This window comes from Acanthochromis polyacanthus, chromosome 8, assembly GCF_021347895.1.
Source record: "Acanthochromis polyacanthus isolate Apoly-LR-REF ecotype Palm Island chromosome 8, KAUST_Apoly_ChrSc, whole genome shotgun sequence".
NCBI classification, from domain to species: domain Eukaryota; kingdom Metazoa; phylum Chordata; class Actinopteri; family Pomacentridae; genus Acanthochromis; species Acanthochromis polyacanthus.
Window position 1 is genome coordinate 18,140,443 of NC_067120.1, and position 15,109 is coordinate 18,155,551.

At 42.2% G+C, this 15,109-nt stretch overlaps 1 protein-coding gene across 2 annotated transcripts in view; it reads left to right on the top strand.

Moving 5' to 3' along the window:
• Positions 1 to 371: 371 nt before the first annotated feature.
• Positions 372 to 15,109, top strand: part of nell2a (neural EGFL like 2a) — a 92,611-nt gene continuing 77,873 nt past the window's right edge. For both annotated transcript variants that reach the window (XM_051951954.1, XM_051951955.1), the window contains exons 1-4: positions 372 to 797; positions 1,051 to 1,179; positions 11,815 to 11,965; positions 13,352 to 13,525. In XM_051951954.1, coding sequence (XP_051807914.1) covers positions 746 to 797; positions 1,051 to 1,179; positions 11,815 to 11,965; positions 13,352 to 13,525 — 506 coding nt within the window. In that variant the 5' untranslated portion in view covers positions 372 to 745. The remainder of the gene's footprint in view (positions 798 to 1,050; positions 1,180 to 11,814; positions 11,966 to 13,351; positions 13,526 to 15,109) is intronic.

Below are 15,109 nucleotides of genomic sequence, written 5' to 3' on the forward strand. Positions count from 1 at the left end.
AGCTTGCAAAATCAAATTCTAAGGGAGTATACATATGAAATACCAAAATATCAAAATCACCAACAGCCAGTAAACACAGGAACATTATGTTAAGGAGGCTGCTTCAGTGTTTAAAAGCTGATCTTGGTGATCTTTTCAAATTCAAGGCCTAATGTAAGAAACACGTCACCTGGCCAAATGACTATTTCTCCATCAGTGCGCACTGGAGACTTGGAGCCGGACTCTATGTACTTATTGGACTGATGCAGGCTTTACTCATCTCAGGCCACAAGGGGGCTTTATTGTCCCTCTCAGTCTGTCGCTCCTTGACAGTTTCTCCCTCCCAGCCTCACCCTCCCTCCCTCCCTCCCTTCCTCCCTCCTACCCCCCATCTCTCTCTCCTCCATCGGCGGCCGCAGCTCTCCTCATTCACGCTGCTGTCGGAGCGTCTGTGGAGCTGCTGAGGCGGAGCAGCTGCTTTGTGCGTCCTCCGGTACCCACCTGTGCTGCGGACGGTGCTGATGGAGCAGAGCCTGCGGTACATGGAATAATTTCTGCTGCGCTACTATTGTTTTCTCCTCCGGATTTGCCTCTTTCCTCTGCACCATTGGGCATCTAAAGTTGTGATGATGCCTCCGCTCAGCATTTGGGATTGGTAACAGCCTCCTGTGTGAGGGTGATACATCGTTTCGCATGTGATTGAGCAACACTGTCTCTCGGAAGTGGACAAAACATGGACTAATTTCTTTTTTTCCACACACTCACCATGGGATTATTACAGCTATTTCTGGTTCTCGGCATATTTTGCGCCTCCCCAGGTAGGACACAAGGCTGTCAGTGATTTTACAGTAACCATCTCTAGCAACATGTAGCCCCTTAAGATGATCCACTGTGTGGTCACGTTGTGTGTTATTGTGGAGAACTTGCCACCAAGGTTTGTTAGAAGTAATCAGATCAAGCATGCTGTAGACAGTACATGTCTTCCTCTGAGCATTTCAGAGCATCACAGGTGTCATTTCCTGCTAATACCGACTGCAATAATGCTTCTTCTGTTGTGTGTTTGTACATCAGTTGTAGGTTTTGGGGTTGACCCTGCCCTGCGCATCAGCGTGTTTGATGAACTGTCGCTTGGAGAAGGCTTTGATGGAGTTACTCAGGTCCAGGGCTTCCACAGCGAGTCTAGAGCTTTCCACTTCCAAGGTACCCAAACACACACAATCTCTGTATTTTTCTCTGAAACCAAAAATGTGCTCAGATGAGGTGGTGTGATGTGAAGCGGGGGAAAAAAACTGCGTTTATGGAAACTGTCACAAAGAGTTTGTTTGCACAACTTGCAGGACAAACATGATGCGGCACAGATCGGCTCCTCTGGTGAGGTGACTGATGCAGAGATTTTTCTAAAAATATCAGATCATCTGATAAACTGGTCCATTTGCCTTGATATGATTCCTCCTGCTCCTCGCACAACTATGTAACAGACTCTCAGCAGCAAACACAGTTGATTTTCAGTTTTCCTTTATAACAGGAGTGAGCTGGGGGGCCTTCAGACTGCCACCTGCCTGAACAATAGGCGATGTTGGGTCCCCATGAAAAAGTGGGGTGACCAGGGCAGGCAGAAGGGGGAGAGATCGGAGGATCACGCAAAGAATCATAGAATGAGTGAGCTTAATCAGATTAGGCAGGGACAAAATCCTGTGCTCACAGAGCCATGATGATGTGAGTCTTTATGGCGAATGGGCCCCCTGTGAGAGTTTACCCATTGGTGATCTTATGAAGTGTGTAAGTAGTCTGAATGGTTTTTATCCCCAAAATATGAGTGGATTACAGAGTGAGTCATGAGTGTTGTCATTTGCAAGGTAGTTTGTAGGCTAACTAATGTTATCTGCAGCATTTAGTAAGTGGCACTGTGCAAAATGGAGTTATCAAAGCTGCAGCCGTGTTTGAATTTTGCATGCATTTTTTCTTCTTTTTTTTTTGCCAGTGTTACATCTTTATCATTTGATGTCAGACGCTCATTACAATCCAAATGAAACTGTTAACGGCCTCATAACAGGGATGGGGATGTCTGTCATAACCCAGCCAAAAGTAGCAGCGGAGGAAATTGCTTTTGGCTCCCAGATCAGTAGCGAAAGCCGAAGATGTGGCGGTGTGCAAATCTTCACAAGGAGGATCTCATCACCGATCACATAATGTACCAAAGTGACAGTGTTGTTTTGGGGCAGAGAAACACCGCGATCATTTGTCGACATTTCTCTTGCCTCCCTCCTTGCTGATATCTTCTAATCTCCCCGCACAGCCGCTGAGACAGCAGCACTTCTGCGTGGAGCAGCAACTCCAGCATCTTTGTGAAGGCAGGCCATTTGATGTCCTCTGTGTAGACAACACTCAGAAGTGCTCTACCCAGGCAGGTAGCAAGAGGCAAGGAGAGCGACTACAAGGAAGAGTTAGAGCGAGCGAGAGAGGGAGAAACAAAGACAGTTAGAGGGAGAAGCTCCCATAGCTTTTGTCACGAAATGAAAAAGCACGACCGCTCCTCGACTGGCACCTCTCCGTCATTAGACTGCCTTATTTTTCTGCATTACCTTTGCTAAGTACATTCAGTTATCCAGGCGGAGAGGGCGGTGTGTTATTTATGGCCGAGCTTGCCTCCATCCTTCATTTGGGATGGCTGTGTTAAGTCAATGATGTTGGGTGAGGGGGAGGCGGAGCTGAGCTCTATGGGCAAAGCAGACCTGGGCCTCAGTTTGTTTGTGATCAGAAAGAGACGGGGAGAGACCCATTCTGTAGAGATGCAGACATTAGTGAGTGAGCTAGAGAGAGAGAAAGAAGCTGATATAGAAAAAGAGAAAGAAAGGAAAGAGAGAGAGAGAGAGAGATACAGGGCAGAGCTGTCTGCCAGTTGTTTGATAGACTGTGCTGATTCCACATGTATGGATGCTTGGCTGGCTGGGACCAGCAGACAGGCCCACAGTGACATTCTGACGCTCATTAGATAGCAGGCAGAACATATCCATGGCTGTCCCCTCTACAGCCTGCCTGCCTGCCTGCCTGCCCGCCCGAAGGGATGGCTGTTATCTCTGGGTGCTGGGTGGAGGCAGGAGGAGGGGTATAGCTGCTGAGAGCTGGAAGAAAAGTAGAATGTAATTCAGAGTATAGAAATGCGTGTATGTGTGGATAAGTGATTGTGCTGTTTGCTATCTTTCCATCTCTGCCTGCCAAACTACGCTTTTTTGTGTGTGTGTCTGTGAAAGAAAGAGAAAAGCAATGAGCAGAGGGAGGATTGCTGTTTAGCGCACCCCTGCTGATGCTTTTGAAGGTAGCTGTCAGTGCTACATTGCATGGCATTAGAAGAGGTGGGCCTCAGGGACAGGCATAATAAAGAGGGAGAAAAGCCCCGGGCGAGGCTCCTCTCATATCCTGATGCCAGGTGATGGGCAGCCTCACCTCAGAATTATCACATCATTAGCACTTCCCCCACAGTTGTTAATATCTAGACACCCATATATCTCTGTATCTACAAGCACGGGGGCCACACCCAAAAGCACTCCCCTCCCCCAGCACACATACACCCACACTCTCTGTGGCTACATGGACCAAACTCATTCCAAGTGCAAACAACACAATTGCTAGAAGCATCCTTTCAGCTGCAGCACAAGACTTCCCTGTAATTGCATCTGTGTGTGCGTGCGTGTGTGTGTGTGTGTGTGTGTGTGTGTGTGTGTGTGAATCCTGTCTGTCTCAGAAGCAGGTTTTTGCTCAGACTGTTTGAACACTGCCGGTGAGGTGTTTCTGTGTATGTTGTGGTGATAATGTCCCTGACGGCAGCAGCACTAAAGTGTAACGGGATGGAAGAGACTCATTTATAATACAACCGTGCTATGTGTGTGTGTGTGTTTTCTTGTGCATGTGTGAAGGAGGGAGGAAGACGGAGTATGACAGGCACACTATGTGTGAATGTCAGTTTGTTGTCCTGCAATAATGTGTATGTCACAGATGTGAGGGTTCCTCATGGAGAGACTACACTTACCAGCTGCTAGTAACAATGATACAGTGGAGCACAGCGCTACAGAAGCATGTAAAGGGTTTGGAGTGTAGTTCAGTCCTTCAACTGTAGAGATTCATGCTTCCATATATTAGAGCAGCTTCTGTACTCTGCTGAAGTGTATCGAGCAGGTTCAGATAGAGCTGTTCTGTGGCTAACCTCACACTTAAAGGAATGACAATAAAAGAGAAACAGGAATGTAAATACAGGAATTCATAATGAAGTAACCCTTGACAAAAGAGGTCAGTTTAGCCCTTATGCTAAATTTTTGTGCCCTAATTATACCGTAATGTTCTTTCTAACACTGCGTTGACTATGTTTGCTGCCAAGTTTGTCTTACTGCAGATGCACTGCAATATATTACTTAATGTAGAGAAATGCAGCTCTACCATTTAAATAAATAAGTAGATTAAGAGTAAATGCTAATGGGGTCAGACTATTACACAGATCTAGGTTTAAACAAGGCACTGAAGTATTTGTAACACTTGACTCAAGTGACCTGGTTTTGTATCTTTACAAAACAGAACAACCTGCCAGAGGGATATTTTAAATGAATGATAGAAGTAAAAGAATTTTGTCTTTAATATGGGTCAAGATCTAAAAACACTGCAACCACTTCCCGTAATACTAATCAGTGGTGTCTATCCCTGCCTGCCTGGAACTGTCGCCAGCTTGCTAGCGAAGCTTTTCAGTTAAAATTTGGATATTTCCTTGTAGACTTCTTCCTTCAAAACAACAGGTTGTGCCACACTGTCCTACATTTGTTGGACTTGTAAAGCTTGTGGAGATTTAACAGTTTTCATTTGATGTAAACCATAGTTTTCCAAGTTCAGCTGAAGAGTCTCAAAACAGTTTTGATACACAAAACCAAATACTTGGAAAATTAACCCATCGTCATGGTGAAGAGCTATAAAGTTCACTATTTTTTGCAGAAAGCAGTGCTGACACAACCAAATGTGTTAGTTAATTGTTCCTCCTGTCCACACTGGATGCAAAGAAATCCATTCATAAAGTGATGGGAAGCAAAATCCACAGCCCTCGCTCTGTTTTAAAATGCACTCCAAAGTTTAGCTGATGCAGACATGAAGGTTTTACAGTCTGAATCAGATAAATCATTTGGGGTTTTTCCAAAGTTAAAGACTTCTTAGTATGAAATTCCCTCTTTGTGCTTCCGCGGAGAATGTTTCCTTGGTGAGCCACAGTAGAGGGATTGTAACACAAAGTGACAATGTGGTACTAAAAAGACTGTAAGTCTGGAAAATACCCAACTGACTGTCTAACTCCGACTGCAGATGCCTCACATTGGTTGAAGCAGACTGTTAGAATTTTTGCATGGAACAGGGACTGAAAATTTTGTCCCACATCATTTATGTTAAAATTTCTTTAAAAAACAGGGATATTTGTGGCGGTATGGACTAGAGGAATGATTACAGTGTCCAAAACATGTTTCAATGTACATAGAGGCATGTATCCTATTCAGACAAGTGTGAACTTAATCAGGAGACTAAAATGAGTACAGACACATTATTTTTATATTTTTCTTAAATCAAATGCAATTTTTCTTGATTATATAAAATAAATGATATCTGTCTTATTCTCTCTAAACAACCCCCCCCCCCTTTTTTTAAATAAAACATTTGAAACAGTTCCACATTTTGAAATGCTTGCACAGTGAGGAAATCCTTTCAGTAGTTTTCAGAAAAATAAGACATTATGGGTCTTCTTTCTTATCCTATTTTTATCCTATTTTTATCCAGTGAGAAATAGTGACACTGAATAAAGACAAAACAAATTTACCTGAAGTTAGATGATCATCTAACTGGATAACCAGAATTTTAAATGTTCATATGAAATGATCCCATTTCCTTTGCTGTATAAAGTAGCCTTTGCTCTGTTCTGTTGCATTCCCTCAAAAAGTTAGCCAGTCTTTCCATCCAATCTGATGACTGACATTATCCCCAGCTCCCTGTGGTCAAAGTCATTTTTGCTTGCTGCCTTCTGAGGCGAACCTGATCCCACGCTCCACACAGGAGGGCCAGTGAGCATGGAGGGAGAGATATTTCTGTCCCCCCAGGGCAGTTATACAGTTGGGTGGCTGGAAGGCTGTCATTAGCTTTGTGTATGTGTGAATGTCAGACAGGCGGTCACTGAGGAGCCGATCTGAGAATTGGGGAGAAATTGCTGGCCAAAGCATTCCTGGAGGTGCCCTTGGCTCAGTTTAGTATTTGTTCCAGGAGAGTGGAGACACAGCGGGGGGAGATGGTCCGCCGAATGCAGATTGCCTGAGCACGGTGGAATATTCAGGAGCTGTAACGACCAGCTTCTGAGAGTTGGTCTGTGTGTGTGTGTGTGTTTGTGTGTTTGTGTGTGTAGCACAACCTTGCTGCATATCTCTGCATCCATCTCTCTCTTTGTGTTGACTCAGTGTTTGTTTAGAGTTGTAGCCTAGCCAGAATGCTGGTGTTATAGTTCCTGTGTGAGTCTGTGTACACCTGTTTGCCTACGTGCATGCGTTCACAGACGCCTGTGTGCATGTGTGTGTGTGTGTGTGTGTGTGTGTGCTGACAGTAATGAAGGGTTTGGAGTTTGCTGCCGGTGGAGAGTTTATCATTACTCTAATCCCTCTGGAGAGATATTCTCTTGCCTAACCCTCCCACACATATCCCTCTGCACTCAGGCCAGCAGATAAAATGTCTTCTTTGAAATATGCTCAGTCATTTTTTCAAATGGAAAACATTATGCAAGAAGGAAATATTTCAGTTTTGTATGGTTTACCGTAGTACTGCTTTGCCTCGTGCCGCTGATTGCATCACCGTGTTTTTTCGGACATCTCTTGGCTCTGTGCATTCGGTGCATCTCAGGGCTCGCTCACTCTCGTTTGCAAAGTGTTGTTGAAGTGAAGAGTTGTTGCAAAGATGTAGGAGGTGTTATTTTGTTCTGGCAAACCACTAGAGACCAGAGAATGAAAGTCCTCATTATTCGCATACAAAAGTGTCTATGATCTTCTTATCTAATATCAGTGATGCTGCTTTTAGTCACAATTTCCTCGGGGAAATAATTAATTTAGAATCCAAACTTTGTAACAAACACAAAAATGTACCTCAGCCTGTCCTTCAGAGTATGGTGGTGGGAGGTGGGAAAAGGGGAAACTCTATCTCTTTTCACTACAAAGAACTTCCATTCTGTAAATACAGGTAGGAGTGAAAGCAATGTGTGAGAAAAGAATTGTGGCAAAGCCGGGAGTCTCTGGACTCTCAAGCTGTGCTGTAGGGCACCTGTTCTAAATGCTAAATGAGTGAGCTGGTGATTGGTGCAGCACTGCCAATACACTTCTACAAGAATGCAGTGGTGGAAGTGTGTGTGTGTGGGGGGGCGGATTACAGCTGTGTGTGTACTAGGGGTCAGACAAAATAAGACCATTAGACAGTTTAAGATTAGGAGTGAAGCTGAGGGATGGAAATCGTGGCCTGAATGTAACTATTAAAGCACAATGTACCCAGGAGATAAGATTAGGCTGTAGCCCAAAGCTGTGCTTCCTAGGGATGCTATTGAGCCCGAGGCTTTCACAGATCTCTAGTCAGCTGATAAAACTCTGCATGTCTCAAAAACACAGTTTCGTCACAATCAGCTGGTCCTCGCAGCCTGCAAACATTCCAAATAGATTACTAGAGCTGTGTTATTGCACTGAAAATGTGCTGATTAGAATATTTCTGTACTAGATCATCATTTTCAAGCTATTTTGTGTCAGTAACTCACATCAGAAGCCGTTAGGAGCAGGTGGCTGCCCCATCCAGCCGCCTGCCAATAGATAATCGACCAAAGGCCCCCTCAGCAGGGCCACATTGATTTGGCACAAGGGAAAGCTGGCCCACTCATCCCAGCACAAACTCATCCACTGCTCTTTCATGTATGTTTTGTAGGAATGTAATGATATTACTGCCATCGCTGTTGAGACCATGTGCTTTTTATAGCGCCAGCTCTATACAGGCCATTAGTAGTACTACATCCAAACGAGGAGATGCCTCTGGCCTCCAATCCCCACACATCTCATTTGAAGCAGCCCTTTCCCCTCAAAGTGTAAAGATTGGTGATGAGAGTCATCCACTTATAGGTCAAAGGCTCACTGCTGCCAAGTTATGGTGCAGCCCGGTGGTAGATTTTTCTTGGTGCTCACCATCCCCCTGCCTCATCAGCCTTCTCTCAGTGTGGGCCCCGCCCTGACACCTGCTCCCACTGTGCTCATTTTGCTCATGATTGAGATGTCAGCGTACTCTCTGTTCAACCCCATGGCATGGCAATAGACTGACCAGTGCATATTCTAACCGACATTATAAATCCTGTCTGGCTTCTGCTCATCTTTTCTTCTAAAACAGAATGTGCATGACAGCATAGAGCACAGCAAAATTGCTCCAATGAAACAAACCTACTTGTGGTTTTAATTACAATTCAATCATATGAATCAAAATAAAAGTCATTTCTAATAATTTCAGAGATTATTATCAACTGTGCCATTTGGATTTGGATGCTAAGTAGGATCTGTTGATTGCAGCAGATTATTGCTAGGCAGAACTCCTGTTGCAGTCATTGGACCATCTGTCCCTCCTCAGCCAATGACACTGGGATAATATTCCACTGGTGATGCAAAATGCATGAAATTCTGCCTTGTGCATCTCTTGTGGTGAGGGACAAGTCTAGTGAACATTTTTGTTTAGACAGAAATGACTCAAAATATGTCCCCGATGGGCTTAAAAGCCTACGTGAGGCAAAAGCTAAGGACAGTAAGTGTACACTGAAAGTACAACAACAGAATAAAGCGTGCTCTTCTTTCCAGCATGCTGTCATTGTATCTTTTATAAGCCACGAGTATGCTGTGGATTCAGCCTTCATCATGGAGTTGCTTGCTGTTTCACAATTCATTGTGTTAATTGGCTACTCCCACCAGCTGGAAGTAATGTTAATACACTGAGGAAAAGCCGCCATGCTAGCTTCCTGGAGCGCTTAAGTGTGCCAGGGCATCTTGCATGCATCCCATAGCTGGAAGTGAGCTCTTTGATGTGATTGCTTCTGAGAAACGTCATCATTTATTGATGCTTCCATTAAAGTAGCATAGACGTCTGCACAGACTTGGAAAGGAGAAAAGGGGCACACTGGTGGAACAAGAGCTTACGACCTAACTATACACAACATGCGGAAAATGCCCTCCCATCTCCTCCAGCTCCAGCATCCTTTTACATCTTCCCTCCAAGTCTTCAGCTTCACATCTTCAGACCTATACCAAGCCAGAGGGCAAGTGTTAGATCCACTGATGGGATTTTTGGGCTGCAAACTAGCATACACCAATGAGCCAAAACATGACAACTCACAGATGAAATCATTGATTATCTCGCAACACCAGCTCATGTCGTGATCTGGGTTATATTGAATGGCAAATGAAGAGTCGGTCCTTGCAGTCATCATGAATAGATGTAAAGTCTTGAGCCAGTTTAACAAGCGAAGCCATCTCATTATGGCAGACAACTGGGGCAGTGTATTTCCAAAATGACAAGGCATGTGGGGTGCCAGCAGTGGTGAGCACCTACTGATATCTGAGGAAGGACACACTAATAACCAACAGTAGTGTCTGAGGAAGTCTGATTTGTAGTGGCTCCAACTCACGACACACAGGACTTAAAGGATCTGCAGCTAACGTGTTGATGCCAGATACCACAGGACACGCTTGGAGGCATTGTCAGGTCAGAGCTGATTTGATAGCAAATGAAGCACCAGCAGCATATTAGTCAGGGCTGTTATGATGTTTTTGACTCTGATTGGTACAATATTTGGTAGAATGACTTTGTTTTTTGCTTGTAGGGAGTGAATAATATCAGGTAGTGATGGCGGTGAACGACCTAACCCTTAGCTTGAAGAACAATTAATCTTCATAGTGACTGGTTATTTTCCAAATGCCTTTGACAGACATTGTCATTTTAGTCCTGAGGTTACAACAAACTCAATCAAAAAAGCCTTGAGCACAAAATTATCAACCAACCCTGCTGAGTAAAAGATGGTGCAAAAACACAAAACGTGTCCTTTTCTGACTTAGAGAAAAAGTTAGAAACCTAATATTTATGTTTGTGGAGGGCTTCTCATTGGAAAAGCTAACATTTAGCCATGATGCACAAAAAGTTTTTCAATTGTTCACTTGGTGACAAATTCTATATAATCCACAACCTGGTCAGGTGTGGCTTGAAAGGACAGTGGTCAGATAGCGTAGCCAGTACACACACACACTCCTTTGACCTGTGGCTATAAAAACCCATCTCAAAATGCAGCTTTATTCAAATGACACGATCCCAAATGACATGATGCCACAGATGACAAGAGAAAGAGGAAAAGGGGCTGTTGGCATGCTGGATGCTGCATGTCAGTAGGAGCTGTAGGCAGGCACTTGTATGTCTACAACTCCACCATTTGACATCTAAGAAATTGCTTCAGACAGCTCTAGATGGACATGTCTGACTACATGATTCTGTCCCCCAAAATGTATGCCAAGCCATTCAGGAAGCAGTGGGACAACATTCCACAAGCAGCATTGACGACCTCATTAACTCTGCATCCAAGTTGTGTAACTCATTACTGACTTTCTGCCCTATGATCCCACTCTCAATCTGCCCGTGATCACTCCAAATAAGCGCTGTTTCATGGCGTTCACTCGGTTGTAAAGATGTTGTGTGTTGGAACAACAAATACTTATCACCTGATGTTAAAAAGAATGACTACAATTTAATAGTCTGCATCGGTATTTTTGTTTAATAATATAAATTAGCAGCTTTACTTGACAAAAATGCTTGAGCTTCCGCCAGTTGGAGTGAAGCTTTAAGCTCTGTACTTTTATTTTAGATTGTTTTTTGGCAGTTTGCCTTTGGTGGATAGTTGGCAGCAAAGAGGCAGACAGAGAACATGAGGTGAGAGAGAGGAGATGACATGCAGCACAGGTCTCTGGCTGGAATTGAACTGGAGACACTGTAATAATGTGGCGCGTGCTGTTCCCACCAGGTTATTGAAGTCCTCTGCCCTGTACTATATAAACAAAAACTGAAACTTTGTGACTTTTTGAGCCATATTTTGTTGTACCATCAAGCCCGTTTTATGTGTTTAGTGTGGTTCTTTCATTTATGAATTCACATTTGTCAAGGGTTTATTATGTGATTACATCAAATATTTACAACATAAGGCCTGGGAACTCCCAGTAGAATTGACTCTAGTTTCCTGCAGCAAGTTTTTCTGATCAGTACAGTAGTTTCCCTGCAAAATATTTTCCTCATCGCTTTGTTAAACTGCTGTTGCTACACTTTTATTTCTGCATTTCGTTAATGATAATAGAGTGGGAATCAGATCAGCAGCGTTTTTACTATGAATGAAATTGAGGTAAACTACTTGTATTTAATTGACTCTGTCGAAGGGACATAATCAAATTGAGAGCATGTTGATTTAGAATTTTTTTGGGTGCCTCCATGTAAAATGTGATACAATGTCAACAAATCTGAGTTAATAAATGCAAAATACAAAGTGTGTTTATGTGTGGCTTTTACAAATAATCCTGCAAAGCACAATCACAGATAACACCAAACCTTCAGCTCTTTGTCTGCGTCTTACTGTCAGTAAATTATGTCAAAGTACTTTCAAGATTCAACAGATACTGTTAGTTCTAGTATTATTTTCTGTTAATGTTTAGACTGATAAAATTACAGATATTCCAGTGAGGCATCTTCTAATGGTGCTAATAATTTCTGACGTTCTTGTCTTCACTCTAGGGTCCTCCAGGGAAGTGAAAGCTCCTGCTGAGGTCTCAGAGCAAATGGTCCAGAAGCTTAGAGGCAAGAATGAGTTTACTGTGCTGGCGACCCTCAAACAGGATCACCTCAACTCTGGGGTCATCCTGTCCATCCATCATTCAGAGCACAGGTATGATCAGGTCGCATCGCATTGTCACATGTTTGAAACAAGGTTTATCATAGACGGTATTATTACTTTTATTTAGAGAATTTGTTCAAATATGCACACAGATATACAGTTTTCAAATCAGTGTTGTATACAGTATGTGCAGAATACATTTTAAGTAGAATTTAATAGTGCATATTGTAGTAAAGTGAGCTAAAAAAATAAAAAATCTAGGGTAAAATGTCATATGGAGCACAGTAAATCTGTTTAACAACCCACTGATAAACCATAATGAAAGTCGTATTCTAAATTTAGCTCCTCACTGTTTTATCATATTAGCAGACTGGATGTTTGTATTTGATAAGCACTTAGATGTTTTACACACCAGTCGAGTAAACGAAGCAAATCAGTCTGTATGCCAATGTGTTATTCACAGTCCATCAACGACGCAAACACTGAGTCGGTAATTGTGAATCGAAAACTGATGAGACTATCTGCAGTTAGCATGCTAATGTTTTCCATTAGTTTGTGGTAGCTGAGCCGTTCCATGATCAGAAGAGCAATCTGAATTCCACATAATGCGCTGATTGAACGGTTTGTACATTAAAGTCATTCCTGAGAAGAGAGCTCACATGGATGTTAATGACTTTCCCCACTGCTGATTAGCTTTCCCGGCCATTCATATGCAACAAAGCAGCGCTGCATGGTTTCATTTGGAAACACGGCCAGGACTAATTCAGTGTCAGATGCGTTAGCTACTGCATTTATGGAGCCGGGATGAATGTGCATGCATGACTAGGGGAGAGTAAATCTATTTGATGGGGTTTGCAGATAAATCAATTCCACTGCTACACTTTTGTGAGTGTCTATTTTTCTTTTGAATAATGTTTCCGGCAAATGAGTCTAGTTTAAATAAGTATGCCTTTAAAGGCAGAGGTGATGAGTGTGTATCGGCAGCTCTTTCCATTAGTGTGACTATGCTGGGTGAGTCTCAGTGGTGTGGAGAAGAGGATTCTCCCAGAATACTAATACTCCGATGTAAAGAGTCGAACCAACACATGTGGGACATTGTTGTGTGCTGCTGAAGTTGCACTAAACAGCCATATAGTACAATTATGTTTGACTACTGATGTGATTTCATCCTAAATAGTATTGCATATCTGGGAAAATGTGGGTGCATTGCTTGGAAAAGGTGTTTATCTCTCAGCACTGTATTGAGAGGAGCCCTGAAGTTAGACACTTTGGTGATGCATGCAGTTTATGGGCAAGAAGAAGTCAGGATTTTGTTTCAGTAATGAGAGTTTAATGCAACAAGACACATTGTGTAATGCAGGGAATGCAAATTCTCAGAGAAGCTGTCGTTGCGTGGCTGTTAATAGAAGCAGTTTTGCTGAACATTTTATTCTGCAGGTTCCTGGAGCTCGAGAGCAGCGGCCAGAGGAGTGAAGTGCGTCTTCATTATCGCACCAAAGGCCAGCAGGATCACACTGAGGTGTTTCCTTACAGCCTGGCTGATGACCAGTGGCACAAAGTCTCTGTGGCCGTCAGCGCCTCTCATGTCATACTACACGTGGACTGCAACAGGTGAGCTATTGTTACTGTATGCATATGCTCTAAATATTAGATGTAACAACAAAATATGAAGTCAACACTTGGAAGAAAACAGGTATGACAGGAGAGGCAGTCAACTTTCACAACTCATTAAAACTGAAAACACAGATGGGATTTTCTCATGTGTTTCTGAAACTAACTTTAAAACTATGGATGCACTGATCTCATCCACCAGATTGGTATCAACCCCCACAATATCCTTATTAAACAGATCAGCTATCTGCCACGATGGAACCAATCCACCTTCTGTCTCGTTTCTATGTCAGCGTCATCATAAAATTCTGTGTGTTTCTGGTATCAGTAATATTTTTTGTGCCAACGTAAGCCACCAACTCACACAACAATACCTCCTGCTAGGATACCTTTTCTGATAATGATTCCAGTGAGTTCACACAGTGACAGATACAGATTTTAATGTAGGAAAGATTCATTCTTAATTGGCGCTTGTTATGTATTTGTAAGAACAGAAGTGTATTGCTGTCACACCAGGAAAAGAAAAACAGATCTGTTTTATGTTAGAATGAGAAAGGCTAATTGTTAAAACAAGGTGTTTTTCACGTTATAAAAAGATATATTCACGTTAAAACAAGATCTTTTCACATAATTATTCCACACCAATTTATCGTGTTAAAGGAAAATTTTCTTGTTAAAACAATAAACTTTTATCTTATGCTTCACATTCTAACATTCTAACTTATATTGTAATATTGTTGAAAATGGACAAGATGAAGAAAATAGAATGTTTAAATAATTTGATTAAGTTTTTCTTAAATTCTAAGCTTTCAGTACTCAGAAATGACATTATACCTGGTGACTGGACTTACTGTTCCTTCTGTGTAACTCAGTGCATTTTAAAATCTTTCTTTGTGTGTACATGTTTGTCTTCATCATAATCATAATGTGATAAGTTATAATAGCTTGAAAATATCTTGTGATGGCATTAATCTGTGCCATTACTAGGAGAAAAACATTATGTTGTGTAATTAAACTTTTCATGTTGTAAGGGTCATTCCAGAATTGGAGGACATTTGGGCTTCAAATTTTTGGAAAACGTAGCCTTCTCTTTTACAATTTTCTGCTCCATATTCATCAATAATAGGCAATAAACTACCAAAGGCTTGATTAGCTCAGCTTACACATCACTGGTACGATTATTATAACATGTTTTATTTGTTGTTTGCTAACCTTATTCTAATCACAGCAACAAGGTTCTTAATCCATGCTCATGTTAGCTTAGAGGTTGGCTATTTAGCTAGCTGTTACTGCTGACCAAGAGGACAAACTTACTGATGGAAAAAAGTAAAAAAGAATTTCTTTTCTTGATAATACGCATGTCAGGGTTGCATGAGGTAGAGTGAGACATTCAATCAAAGCTGACAATGTTATGAAAATATGAAAAATAGAAGAGAGGACATCGCTTAGCTCTACTCATTCTTTTGGATAAATTATTATGCCAACTGAAAAAAGTGTTCCGACAATTACAACAGACATCAATGAAAAAACAATACCAAAAAGAGGAGATTAAAATGTCATTTTAACTGTTTTAGTTGAGATTCA